Here is a 14,527-nt window from a genome sequence, read left to right on the forward strand (position 1 = left end):
TGATGATGATTTATGGTTTGTGTTACTGATGTAGTTTGATAATAAGTTTGGAAGAGATGAATAAGTTTGGGATATCTGTGATAATTGGTTTGAAGAAAGAAGATATAGATAAAACAGTTTGTGAATTTGGTGAAAGTCGATACAATATAAGGATTTGGTATAATAACCAATACAGGAGCAACAGTATGGGCTTTCTTTGATTTGATAAGTTGAGTTCCGATACCCGATTTCGATTCCTTCCTGATTTTAATATTAAACCCACTGCCGATACCCGCAAACAAAAAAGCCCGATACCGATAGATACTAGGAAGGGGACACAACCAAGTTCGATACCGACACTGGGGGCGACTACGTACTATGTCGGTGAATGGCCTGGACAAACCGATATCGATACAGCAATACAATCCAAAAGAAAAGAAACAGTAGAAGCCGATATAGAATTACCGGTACTGGGCATCGGATTCAAACAAACCACAAACAATTTTCGGTACGAATATCAATTTCGATACCAAAATAAAGAACCGAGGCTGAGTAAAAATTTAGATACCAATACTGGGGGCGACTTTTAGTAAATCGATATGAAGCTTAAAAGTTCTTGATTTAAAACCACAACTACTAAAACAATAATGAAATAGCAAAGAAAACAAACACAAGAAACTTACGTGGTTCAGCAATTGCTTACGTACGTCTACAAGTGCACCAAAATTCACTATAATCAAATTTTTACAATGTCACAAGCCTTACACAAACACTAATCTCTCTTTCTCACATTGATTCCAAAATCTTGAAGTTAATTGTTGTTAGTCGGAGTAAGTGTGATCGCTAATTCCCAATATAATAACACTACGAAATATCAATACATGCATGAATACCTCTGGTATAAAGTTTGGTATAAAGTTCATTGTATAAATTTGTGTAGGAATTTGGTAGCGAAATATTATTTTATATAATCTAACTCAAGATGCAAGCATTATATTCTACAAAACTACAACACTGGGCAAAAACATTTAAGAAAATGAAAATCTGATCAGCTTGAAAAGCTAGAATTTGAACCATAATAACTAACTGTAGATGATTCTATCTGAAGAGACCGAGCTTCCTAGTCAACAAGTGTTTCGCATAAACGTGCGACTTACATACACAATTCATTTCACTCAGCTGTAAGAAGTAACGTAAATTTGAATCTCAAAGTCTCAAACAAATCATTATCACTTGTGCATTGAGATCGAGCTCGATCAAGACAATCGATACGCATACAAGTCGGGATCACTTTCGTGAGCACTCATCTGACTGAATCCAAGGCTCAATTGAGACGCTTTACTATGGATAGTGAGAATACTAAACAATGCATTCCAGCCCTTATTTTCATGTATTTGTACACATAGCTCTAATTTTCATCTTTGTAACTCAGCAAGTCATTCCAGCCCTTTCAATATAGAGACCAATACGTAAGGATTCTCATCCCATAAGTTAGTGTTTAGTGCGACCTTTATTCACCAATTATAATACGACATTGACGAGAAAGCTAGGTGAGACTAGCTAGTAGAATTCAAAACATTTAAAAGTCGAAATCCGTCTACGAAATATAGAAAATATATTGCTAGTGTTGGTCCAAACTCCAGATTTCATGGTCCCAGCGTCCCAGCATAAGAGTAAAAGACCACGTGCTGGCCAACAGAGAAAAAATTCTAACTAGCGTGGTCAAACTAAATAAGGACTCTTGGTCCAGATCCTCTGCTCCAGTATACGCCAACTCAATGTCGCCTATCTCTGCCACGTCACATATATATATATATATATATATATATATTCCGAGTTTATATATTTACTCTGTAAAGAAAACTATTCAAATAATAGTTCCGTTTGGGTCGCCTGATTTTTTGTTTTTTTAATTTTACCCTTATTGCTATTTCTTATTTACAGACTCTAATGTTGGGTCTAAGATGTAGATTCTGGTCTTTAGAAGGGGTATAAATATCATTAAATTGTAATTCTTTCAAGTCAGCAATTTCTGCTGGGCTTCATGATAGTACACGCAGAACTACACGTATACTAGTACAAATTAATTAGGCCTACTCTTAGCGAACAATCCAACGGCTAGGATGTACTGAGCTTGGTGGTGTACATTGTTTTATTAGGAGGAGCCTTTCATTAAATACTCTTTCACATGGAGTTCACAGGCATGGACCACTAAGATAAATAATTTCTAAAGCCATCCACATCTAAAAGCACATATTTTCTTCTTCAGTGACCTTCAAACTTGGACTCTGCCTAAATGTTGCGTTCAATGCATGCATTTCTTCCTCAAGTTTTGAGTTTGAACCTCCCTGGATGGTTCCTTAAATTGAACGAAAGTGGCTGCAGAATGCCAAGTATCACACACAGGCATGCCAAGCATACCATATGCATATTTGTTTGAATTGTTCACTTCCTTGATTCCAGTACAGTCAAATAATTAATCCCACGTCCATCACCTTGTCATCAACCTATATATAGACAAACACAACCAACCATTTTGTATAACAATCAAACTTACAAATAATAACACTTTTGTAAGCGGAACATACAACATCACCACATTTCTGTAGTACATGGCTAAACTATTTAGTTTTCTCACATCATTTGTTCTTCTTCTCTTGGCAAATTACCATTTATTGGCAGCTGAAGCGCGCGTATTGAATGTACTGAAACCGGTCAGGGTTAGTTCTGCGAATGTGATTGAAAGTTTTGTTGATGGTTTTCCTCTTGGGGCAATCAAGACTTCTGGTCCTAGTCCAGGAATAGGACACCACAAGTCTATAAATGCTCAAGCTCTTGGTGATATTAAGGACTCCGGCCCTAGCCCTGGAACCGGTCACAAATTTGCAGATGTTGAGGCTCTTGGAGGGGTTAAGGTATCTGGCCCTAGCCCGGGAGCTGGTCATAAGTTCAGCAACCCTGCCAAAACTCTCGGCAGTGTTAAGGCTGGTCCAAGCCCAGGCACTGGCCACAAGTATGTAACAAACATGCACCAGTGAGTCAGTGACAAAGACAAAAAGATTCCATTGTAACCTTTTTATTCACTAATTTGTTTATTTATTAATTGGATCTCTAATTCTAGCCATTTGTAGATTATACACATCTCCAATATTAACTTGGATGTTCCTTGGAACAATTTTATTACCAGCCAATATACCGGGCTGTGGCCGGCTTGCTCCATTAATAGTTGATTTGCTCAAGCATATTAATAATTTGTTATTTGGATTTGTTGATAGAGTAGAAATAGAAAATAAACATTAAAACCAGATAAAGTATATTCAAAGAGATTATCCAACAATTGTCCATTTTCTTTTTTCATTTCCTTGGCATGTCAATTCTATTGAGTAAAATGTATAGTTTACAAACATAGAAAGAAAATGAGAACCTGACTTAAGAATTGTTACAGCCTCGCATAAAAGTTTGATTACATTGAATGTACAGTTTCAAAATTAACATGTCCTAAGAGTACTTTACATCTAGAAACAATATATGAGGTCCTCCACCTTATAAAGGAGAGGAGGCCTACAAACAAAAATCAGGAAGACATCAACACCAAGTGAAGCTCCCAGAACATGCATGAGGCGACCTGTTTCTCAGTTGCCAAGGTACTATGTCGACGGTTGCATATACCCACTTCGAAGTTCAGTGCAACTAGGAACAAAATATAATCCTTTCACATAGATAAATTAACAACTAAGGAAACAAAAAAAGGTTCAAGTAAATGAAACTACATATTAGTAAAGTAATCTCCCATAATATGCTGCCCAATGAAGTGTTGTCCTTCCATGTCCATCTCTGAAATTGGGACTTCCGCCTGCAGCAATTATTCAACCTATACCCATTCAAATCCAAGAGCTGCCACCAAATGAATAACTCCTTGGCCTTCATACTTCAGAATACATGGTCTTTCTGCAATAAATGCAAGCCATTCATACAACCTGTCCTTCAACAACTTCTTGATCAGTGCATCTCTAGGATTTTCATGGTTTTGCAGAAAAACAATGGAAGCCTTCTCGAAAGTTTCCCACTATTTTTCAACTTTCGTTTGCGAAGAAAATAATTCATCATTTAAATGGCATTTATCACATTTTTCAACAAAGCAGTCCAAGCTCTTTCAGTTCAATCCAAGACATAATATTTTTGCAAGACATATCTATCTGAATTCGCATTTCATCATTAGGTTTACTTATAACAATCTAGGAAGATTAAGGTGATAGCATTTCACAAAACTCAGACTCCCGGACTTCACCGCAAGCCAACCTATTACTGCAGGTGACATAAAACGGAATACATTCAAAAGCATATCAAGGAACATGACACCGAAGCATACTATCAGTTAATATTTCAACATGGACCTCGACTTCACCAAACATACAACTCCATTTAGTGGTCCCAAATTGCTTTAAATCTCGCAAAAATTTGCATGTTATCATTACCGAAGAAAGAAATTTATAAGCCATATGCATGCCAATTTACACAAATACAACTACCATTCCAGACATCGACATTAGAGCCTCAAAAGTGCATACCTTTGTCTTAACCCCAGAGAAAGCCCAAACAGCTGTTCTTGAAAAAGAGAGAGAGAGAGAGACCCAGTGAATTAGTATCCAACTGCATATGGCATGACAGACTTGCAACTTTCCTATTTAGATATAAACCTCAGAAAGAGATAGCAATAAAACTATTGACAAAGTTATATATACATTTGAAATGAACATTTATACCTCCAAGAAATAGACTTTCAATTATATCACAAAGTTCTAAACTATTGACAAAGTTATAAACGCAATCAATTATATCTATTGACAAAGTTATTATAGCTCCAAGTAACATTCAAACGGTATTGACTAACTAACAAAGTTTAGGAAGATATTATTTCATTCTTGGAATGAGGGAATCATATTGTTTGGTTCTAAAGCTAGCAAGAAACAGTTCTCTATGTATGTATACTATATCTAAGATTTTGGCTAAACAAACTATATCTATTACGAATATTTGGATGCTTCTCAAAAAGTGATTTCACGACAGAACTTTGCCATGTATCTGCTGATCCTTCCAGTCCATACATCGTCAACTTTTCATCTGATGCATGTTGATTGGTAACTAAACGCGTCTTGCATGTACAAAAGCAAAGATATACCTGATCTTGAAAATACCACCTGCATTACATGCGAAATGTGACGGTTTAATTTTCCTTCTTTCACTTGGAAATTAAATAGTTGAAGTTTCAAATTCTAGCAATCTTTAGCACAATTTGAGGTCTTTATCTTGGCAAGAACCTTTCCAGAAATAAAATTGTATATCTCAAATTCTTAGTAAAGCTACTTTTAATGTTAAGAAATGTTTAACCTTGGGCCTCAAGGCTGCAGCTCAATGTTATTAGTTTGTGCACATGCTCAACATAGATACTGATTTTATGTAACTTGTACAAAGATTTGAAGATGTACTTGAAGAGAGGGATGAGAGCTAAGGTCCAAAAGATAAAAGAATGCACCCCATATACTTCCTAAATGAGAGGAGAGTTCTCACGGAGGCTCAACTTTCCTAAAAAGTCAGTCTTGTAGACATAGAGAGGAGAGCTACTGAGATCACCATAACCACACCAAGACATTGGTAAGCCAATGACAAGATCTGTTGAAAGGTGAAAGCTTCTTGAAAACGGTTCAATGCGCAAAATATTTTAGTCAACAACACAAATATAGGATAGATTAACAATGTAGAGAAGCTTCCTTGATAAAGCAGGGAAGTTCAACACTCAAAATCTAATAACTCAATTTAAGCAAACCAATGACTAATTATACATTGTAACCCTAAACCTCTAACTTAGGCACCACTATGTATATGTCTATAGAAATCACTCTAAACATTACAAACATATGATCCAGAGCTCCAAAGCTCGATAAAATGGCAAATTGACGAAGAAAAATTAACACTACTTAGTAGTCTGATAATCAGTCCTTTAATTAGGGTTTTTGTCCTTTAAGTCCGCAGTCCAAAGTTCATAAACATCCGATTAGTCAAGTTACCTTACTCACATGGGTCATAGGTCGAGTAAAGGATCATCCATGCCTTAGGGCTAGGCAACGTGTAAAGAAGCAGCAAACTTCCGAAGCTCACATCTTTCAAACTTGGACGATCTTTCAAACTAGTTTTGTCCCTTAAGAAACTTCGGCTCTAGTCAGGCTTTGTTGGGCTTCACTAGGGCTAAGTGGGAAGACTTCGAGTATGCACAGTATTCCCGTACTTTGATGCATATTTTTGTTGGAATATTTGTTACCTTAGTTAGGATTAGCAAGTATCTTGTAATCTTAGTAAGAGTATTATCTTCTCCTAGATATGTGGATCTAGGAAATCTTCTGTATTCTTGTATATATACCTACTGTTTTATATCAATAAAATTATCATAAATATTCAGTAAAACATCTTTGACATGGTATCAAGAGCCAACTCCGATTTCCTTTTCATTACCCCATTATTATAGGAATCGGAGCTTTTTTTTTGTGTTTTGATTTTTTTTTTTCTGGTCATATAATACAATCTATTACACTATATCATATTGTATTTATTACCCTCTTCTTCCTTATCGTTCTTGTCTATTGATCTAGTTCATTGTTTATGTTATATATCATAATGACAGACTTACCTACCAATAATGATTCCGTTGCTGTGCATTCCAATAACGATTCAACTGTCATATCTTCTAACTCGAAGAGTCACTTAGTCACTGCTGCCGGATTTGTTGCCCAGTCAGGTATATCTAATTTTGCTCTTATTACTTTTACTGGAAATAGTGATTGGATAATTGACACGGGTGCTACTGATCATATGACTTGCGATCGCTATAAATTTAACCATTTCTCCTCTAATTGTTCCAAATCAGTCATTACTAATGCTAATGGTGTGTCATCTCCAGTTGTTGGTGTTGGCATTGTACCTCTGTCCCCTTTTTTATCTATCCATGATGTTTTATTTGTTCCATCAATAAACTGTAACTTTCTCTCTGTTAGCCAATTAACCAAATCTCATAATTGTGTTGCCTTGTTCTTTCCTACTCACTGTATTTTTCTAAACACCCTTGCCAAGAAGAGGATTAGCAGTGGTAAACGAAGTGGAGGATTGTACTATCTGGAGGATGGTTTTCAACGGTCCAATCAAGGAGTCCAAGCTCATGTTATGAGTGACGATAAGGTTAATAAAAATAAATACGAGATTTGGCTTTGGCATAGAAGACTAGGACATCCCTCATTTGGTTATCTTATATTAGGAGATTATTTCCATCTTTATTTAATGGTTGTAGTCTTTCTGATTTTGCTTGTGAAACCTATGTAATGGCGAAAAACCATCGTACTATTTTCTCTTCGAGTGATAATAAATCTGATGCTCCTTTTTCTTTAATTCATTCAGATGTTTGGGGTCCTGCCCCACGTCCTACACATAACGGGATGAAATGGTTTATTACTTTTGTCGATGACTACACTCGAATGACCTGGGTATATTTTTTGAAACATAAAAGTGATGTTTGTACATTTTTTCCCCTTTTCCATCAGATGGTGCTCACACAGTTTGGAATCTCTGTAAAGGTTGTTCGCTCTGATAAAAGGGGTGAGTATTTCAAAAATAAATTGACTGGCTTTATGCATTCAGTTGGTATTCTACATCAAACCTCTTGCTCTTATTCCCCTCAGCAAAATGGGGTTGCAGAATGAAAAAACATACATCTTTTAGAGGTCACTCGGTCTTTATTAATTGGTGGTCATGTCCTATCTCACTTATGGGGTGATGCTTTGACCTCTGTTGTTTACTTGATGAATCGTACACCTTCTAGTGTTGTCCAATTTTGGAGACCCTTAGATGTGCTTTCTGATCACTGTATGCTTCGGCTCATTATTCATTTAGCACCCTATATCTTTGAGTGTGTGGTATATGTTCACTTACATACACAACAAAGCACCAAACTTGATCCACGTGCGTTGAAGTGTGTCTTTGTTGGGTATGGCTCAACTCAGAAGGGTTATAAGTGTTATCATCCATCTTCTAAAAAAAAATTGTCCCAATGGATGTCATTTTCCATGAACACGACCTTTTTTATACGAAAATCACTGATTCTTCACTTCAGGGGGAGAATATAAATGAAATACATAATCATGATGATATAATGGTTTTTGATTTATCGAGACCACAATCACCTAGTGATAAAAACTCAATAAAAGAAGTCGATGGAACCTCCACTGAGTGCTCAAGTGAAGGATGTGAATATCAAGTCCATGATAGTACATTACCTCCTACAACGGATCCACTAATCCAATCTTCTCCAGAACAATCTTCTCCAGAAGACCCATTAGAGGTATCACCCGACTCTATTATTGTTGATTCCAACACTCATAATGTTGGTGATTCTAATATTCATGATGCTAATCTACCTAGTCTTAATTCTAAACTAGTTTAATATAATCTTCCACCTCGATCTAACTGTGGCCAACCACCAATTCATTAATATGAACCTGATCCTAAAGCTAAAGTGAAATATCTCATAAGTAACCATGTGTCATCTCACAAGTTGTCCAATTCATATGCATCTTATGTATTCCAGTTATCATCTGTCTATATTCCTAGTAAAATGCAGGAAGCTTTAGTAGATTCTAGATGGACCAAAGCTATGGCAGAAGAAATGGCAGCATTGAAAAAGAATGCCACTTGGGAACTTATAATCTTACCAAAGGGAAAGAAGATAGTGGGGTGCAGATGGGTATTTACAGTCAAGCTCAAAGCAAATGGGGCTATTGAGAGATACATAGCTCGACTAGTTGCGAAAGGGTATACACAATCTTATGGTGTTGATTACCAAGAAACTTTTGCATACCGGTTGCTAAACTCAATACTGTGAGAGTACTTTTGTCATTAGCAGCTAATAAAGATTGGCATTTTCTTCAGTTTGATGTTAAAAATGCTTTCTTGCATGGAGATCTTACTAAAAAAGTATATATGGATCTTCCCCCAGGTATACCAGAATACTCAGATACAACAATGATTTGTAAACTAAAGAAGGCATTGTATGGGTTAAAACAGTCCCCAAGAGCTTGGTTTGGCAGGTTCACCAAGTCTATGAAGAAGTTTAGCTACAACAAAGCAACTCGGATCACACTTTGTTTTTAAAATATAGAAGAGGTAAAATCACTGCTTTGATTATCTATGTTGATGATATGGTGGTGACAGGTGATAATCATGAGGAGATTTCTAGCTTACAACAGTATCTGGCTTCTGAATTTGAAATGAAACAGCTCGGAGACCTTAAATATTTCCTTGGGATTGAGGTAGCCCGATCAAAGAATGGTATTTTCTTATCCCAGCAGAAATACATTCTTGATTTATTATCTGAGACGGGAATGCTCGGATGTAAACCAGTTGATACTCCCATTGAGCAGAACCACAAGCTGTTTTTATGTTTGAATGCAACTGTATAAACACAAATAATACAAACTCTCTCACATACTCTCTCCTTTTTCTCTTCTTTTCTCCTATCTTTTCTCTCTTCCTTTCTTTTCTCTTTTTCTCTGAAGCGGCCCCTCTCTCTCTCCCCACACTGTTCCTTTTATATCTCCCCCCCATATATCTAAGTCGTCCACATGTCCTGTCATCTCACAGTTTGCCTACCTACCGTGCATGTGCCACGTCCACGGTCTAGGGTTCCGCAGTCGCGATTCCGTGCTCTCCCTTTTTCTTCAGTATCTTACATCATATCCCTTGCACCGCTGACCTAGTCCACTTTCCCACATTATGCCACTACAAATGCCCCTTCTTGACTCCGTGGTCCTATTAATGGATTCGGGGTTGAAAACTTTCATTGCTTGTCTTTTCTGTCCTCCGCCCCCACTCTCTTTCCTCGATTTGCGCGTGATAGGAACTATCATCATCACGCGTGCTTCCAGCTGCCCTCGTGTCTCGCGCCTCCACTTGTCTCATTCTGGCTGGGTTGTCCCCCTGACTCCTCGAATTCATCAACTCCCCATATTTACCCTTTTACCCTTCCCCTTTTTAAACCCCTTTTCCTTCCCCCTCTTTCTCATTTCCTTTTTCTCCTTCTCTTGCTCTCCTCTTGCTCTGCCATCATTCTCCCATTTTCGGTCAGCCTTTGTCAGCGTGTACTTCATTATTCTTCTGGTGACTTCCCTCCAATTTTGTCATCCTTTTCAGGCTTAACATCTCTTTCCTTGCTCCCACCGGTATGTTTTCTGGACTCCCTTTATTTTAGTTTGAACTGGTTATTTGGGTTTGTTCATATCTCGTGTCTGTTCCTATATTTTTCCGATGTCGGCCACCGAATCCGACGATTCCGACTCTTCTACATCCCTTGGGGTAGCGTCTCTACCCTCTACTGCCTCTGCGGTGGTACCATCCACCTCGGGGCGTCAAGGGTCCCTACTACCTCCACCATCTCGATGTCGCCGCCCTGATTTAGACTCAATTAGGGTTGCTTATGGCATTCCTACTAGCATAAACCTAGAGCACCTGCCATCTACCACACATTACCCCCACCTGGTTCCCCGCCGTCCGGGGTACCTTGTGATCACGGTGGGTCAAATAATTGCCGGTTTATGACTTCCCCTCACCCTTCTGGACGTTGAAGTATGTAATCATTTCAACATCCCCCCATGCCAAGGCATCGAGAATTTTTGGCGAACTATGTATGCCGCGAACTCATATAATAAAACTGGTGAACCCCAGATAACCAACCGCGATATCATCTCTCACTATTTTCTCAAGAAAAGCACCAAGGACGTCAGTGTGGGGTACCAGTCCTTTTGTGTGCGCCCTCAGAAGCCCCCCCTCTTGCTCTGCGTCACCACCTCCGATAAGGTGTGGCACTATTACCCTTTATACGTATCGGGGCAATTTCTGTCTGCTGACCTTCCTTCAGAACTGACTCTTAATCATCTCGCCTTCATAGCCCGTGGTGAGTATCTTTATTCTTCTCATCTCTTTAACCGTCTGTCTCGATGCCCACTAAACTGCGGCTTTTCTCCATTTTATAGGTTGGCGACTAGATTCCAAATCCCAAATCTACTCAGGCATATCTTGTCCCGTCTTCCAAAGGCTCCGCAATCTTGGTCCAAGTCAAGCCGACCTCCTGGGTATCTATCCCACCACCGCTACTACCTTACTGCAAATCCCTGATCTACAAACTTTCCGCGGATTCTCGGCTCCATTTTATCGTCCTCCCCCTCCCAAAGAAAGGAAACCACGAACCTCGCCCCCTCCCAGGAAAAGATCCCATAACCAAGCTTCCCACTGTCATCATCCCCAAACTTCCTCTCAGTTATGCAAATCTCGTGATCCCCGCCCTTACTCTGCTCCCAAAGACATCTCCTCTTACCGCTCCATATCCACTTGGGACGATCAATACACCTCTCCCCTTTCCCCCACTACCGATATGGATATCTGCAAGCAGAAATTGTTTGACAGCGACTTCGATGGAGATGATGATGTCAGGGAGATCCCCATCCCTGAAGTCAATGTTTCTGCTAGGGCACCACCAGCCAAGAGGCAGCGGACTTCCACATCTGCAGAGTTTGACCAAGTCACTCAACAGACATCCGTTTCAGAAGATCCTAAGCCCATCACTTCCCAACCCATTCAATCCGCAGTCCCTTCCCAGCACTCTCGCCATCCTGGCAAAGAAACTTGTCCCCATGTTGCTCCTGCTTCTGACATGACCCCTGTTAAGGAATTTTGTCCTGTGTTCAAGGTGCAATGCGCAGTTAAACACCGCGGACTCCACACTGGACAGCGTGGGTCGCCTCTTCTCTATTCTACAATGCTCATTTGCCTAAGGACATAATGTATGCTGATAGGGGTTCATTCGATCAGCATCATACATCGTTGTATACCAATTGGGAAAAGGTACACACTCTCTTCTCTCTTTCTTTTTTTTTTTTTTTTTTTTACATCTCGCCCCTGGATTCTAGGTAAGCTTGGATATCTCTTTTATGATTCGTGGCCTCCTCAGTGCCAAGAACAAGGCAGCATCCCTGGAGAAAGAACTCTGTGGCCCTAAAGGCTTAAGAAGCGCCTATGCCGGGCTTCAATCCAGTCTGGAAGCCGCCAACCTTACCAAAATTAGGGCCCAGGACGAGCTTAGGTTCGCAGAGTCTACTCACCAACATGATATGGACAAAGTCACCAGACGCCTGACCAGACAGAGGGAAGAACTTCTTCAACAACACCAATGTGACTTGGATGCCCTTGCTCGACAACATCAGGAAGCCGTGGACGCCCTTATTCAGAAACACCAAGCTGACTCCACTACATTGCAACAACAGCACCAAGCCGACATGGCTACATTACGCGACCACTTTGAAGCAATTGGCCGACAAGCGAGTGGCCCGAAAGATTCATGAAGAGCACGTGTGACTCACTCTAGATGGGAGACTTCTTCCTGAAAGGCCCACCACCCCTGTGGTTGAAAGAACTGATGTCACAGTGGGGGTGGGATAGACTACTGATGTCGTCCCTAGCCACCCCAGTCAAAAGGACCCCCATTCAAGCAGTGGCTACTAATGAATCTGAAGCTACGACCCTTGAAGGAGACTCCAATGTCATGACTCATGATGATCCCGCATCCAAGCAGCTTTAGCACTTCTCTTTTGTACTATGCTACATTTGAAACTCATGATCTCTTAGCATATCCACTCCTTTATTCTGTAAACACTTTATATTCGTTTTGTTCAAAAGGATGCTTGCTTTTGCTCCATGTGTGTTGTCTCTTTAGCTGTGGATCCTAATGTTTGTTTAATTTGCACTGTATGTATATCTCCCGTCCCCTCATGTCTCTATCTCTTTCCTGAGATTTTGCTATATTGACTTAGATAGTTGGTATTCTCACTCAACCGCTCTCTTTCTGCTCAGCTACCTAGCCAGAAGTGGCCAATCTCCATGCCCCGCATGTAATCTACACCTCTAGTCTGCGACTACAGGATTTAACTGGGACGACTCACCTCGCCACAGGCTCCACTCCAGCCTTGTATCAGTGAAGGGCTCATCCCCTCCGCTGTCTTTTGCTACTCCAAGGTTCAATGCCCCATGTGTAGTTCAACTCTCTTGTCCGAGAAGGGCTCATCCCACTTCGCGGATGGGGACAACTCCTCTTGTCCCCGGCTCAACAATGGTATTATATCAGCGAAGGGCTCATCCCCCCCCGCTGTCTCTCTCTATTCTGGGGCTTAATGTCCCATGTGTGATTTGTATCACTCCGCCCGCGAAGGGCTCATCCCGCTCTGCAGTGTTATAGACACAGAAAGCCATTTGGGGCATCTCATTTTGCCCCATGTATAATTCTGACCTTGTCTCAGCGAATGGCTCAACCCCTCCGCTCTCTTTCTTCCTATGCTTGCATATCCCGCCCCATGTTCATTCTAGGGACCTTCTACTATTACTGCTGACAATCTTATCTCAAAAGTGTCGTTGTATTATATATTTACATACAGCTACATATCTTTGCTCTAGATTTTCATTACATTCAAGTGTACAAATTTTTGAGCATTCTAACATTCCATGGTTTCTCTACCAACTTGCCCTCCTTGGTTTGCAATTTGTAGGTTCCTGCTTCTACATCTACCACGGTATACGGCCCCTCCCAGTTCGGACCCAACTTTCCATCATTCTCCTTTTTTATGCTAGGAGTCACTTGACGGAGCACCCACTCGCCTATTTGGAATTGCCGCAGCTTGACCCTCTTTGTAACGCCCGTATTTAAAATATATTTTTATTAATTATTTAATTATTTAATTATTATTTAAAAATCGGCTGGATTGGATTTGGGATACACGGGCCTGATTTCTGGGCCCGAGTTTGTGTTGGGCTTGGGTTTCAGACCCAAGTATATAATCACATTGTTCTAGAGAATAGGGTTCTTGGAGAATAAAAAAAAATAATAAAAATAGAGGCAGAGCTAGAAACTCGTTTGCTAGAGCATGGAGCGCGACGATTCGGACTAGGAGGAATTCGTCGAGCTTTTAATACCAGTGAGTAGATATTTTATGGATTTTTATTTTATAAAATCTTCGTTACTGTCGATTTCTTTTCTGTTAAAATCTGTCGTGTTGTTTAAAACTTAAAACTTTGAAATTCGATATTGAACTGTCGAACTGTGCTACTGCGTGGTGGTGTGGCTATGTTTATTTGGAATTGTTAGTATATTATTGAAATTGTTGAACTGTTGAAACTCTTAAGTGATGGTTCATGAGGTGCGAGCCCCAAACCATCACCCTCTCGTTTATACTGTCAATCTGGGATAATGAGGTGGTGTGGGTTTTTGTTATTTGAACTGGGGTATGTTGTTATTGGTTGATTGAAATTGGTGGTTGAACCGGCCGGGGTTTTCGGATTGAAACCGGGGGAAATTTGTCGAAGCTATGAAACAGCCAAACCGTTTTTCGTCTCCTGCCCGAATTGATGGGGGTTGAACTCGTATAGCCGTGGTTAAGATTGGTTTAGGATTGTTTGTTGTTGGGAA

At 39.9% G+C, this 14,527-nt stretch overlaps 1 protein-coding gene across 1 annotated transcript; it reads left to right on the top strand.

The window, feature by feature from the left end:
* The first annotated feature begins 6,648 nt into the window (after window positions 1–6,648).
* Window positions 6,649–9,479, top strand: LOC147491949 (uncharacterized). Its single transcript, XM_086567364.1, has 7 exons — window positions 6,649–7,163; window positions 7,316–7,508; window positions 7,566–7,661; window positions 8,135–8,362; window positions 8,642–8,851; window positions 8,950–9,016; window positions 9,232–9,479. The coding sequence occupies exons 1-7, from the start codon at window positions 6,649–6,651 to the stop codon at window positions 9,477–9,479; spliced, it is 1,557 nt and encodes a 518-aa protein (XP_086423490.1).
* Window positions 9,480–14,527: the final 5,048 nt, after the last annotated feature.

This window comes from Coptis chinensis, chromosome 6 (assembly GCF_015680905.1).
Source record: "Coptis chinensis isolate HL-2020 chromosome 6, ASM1568090v1, whole genome shotgun sequence".
NCBI lineage: Eukaryota > Viridiplantae > Streptophyta > Magnoliopsida > Ranunculales > Ranunculaceae > Coptis > Coptis chinensis.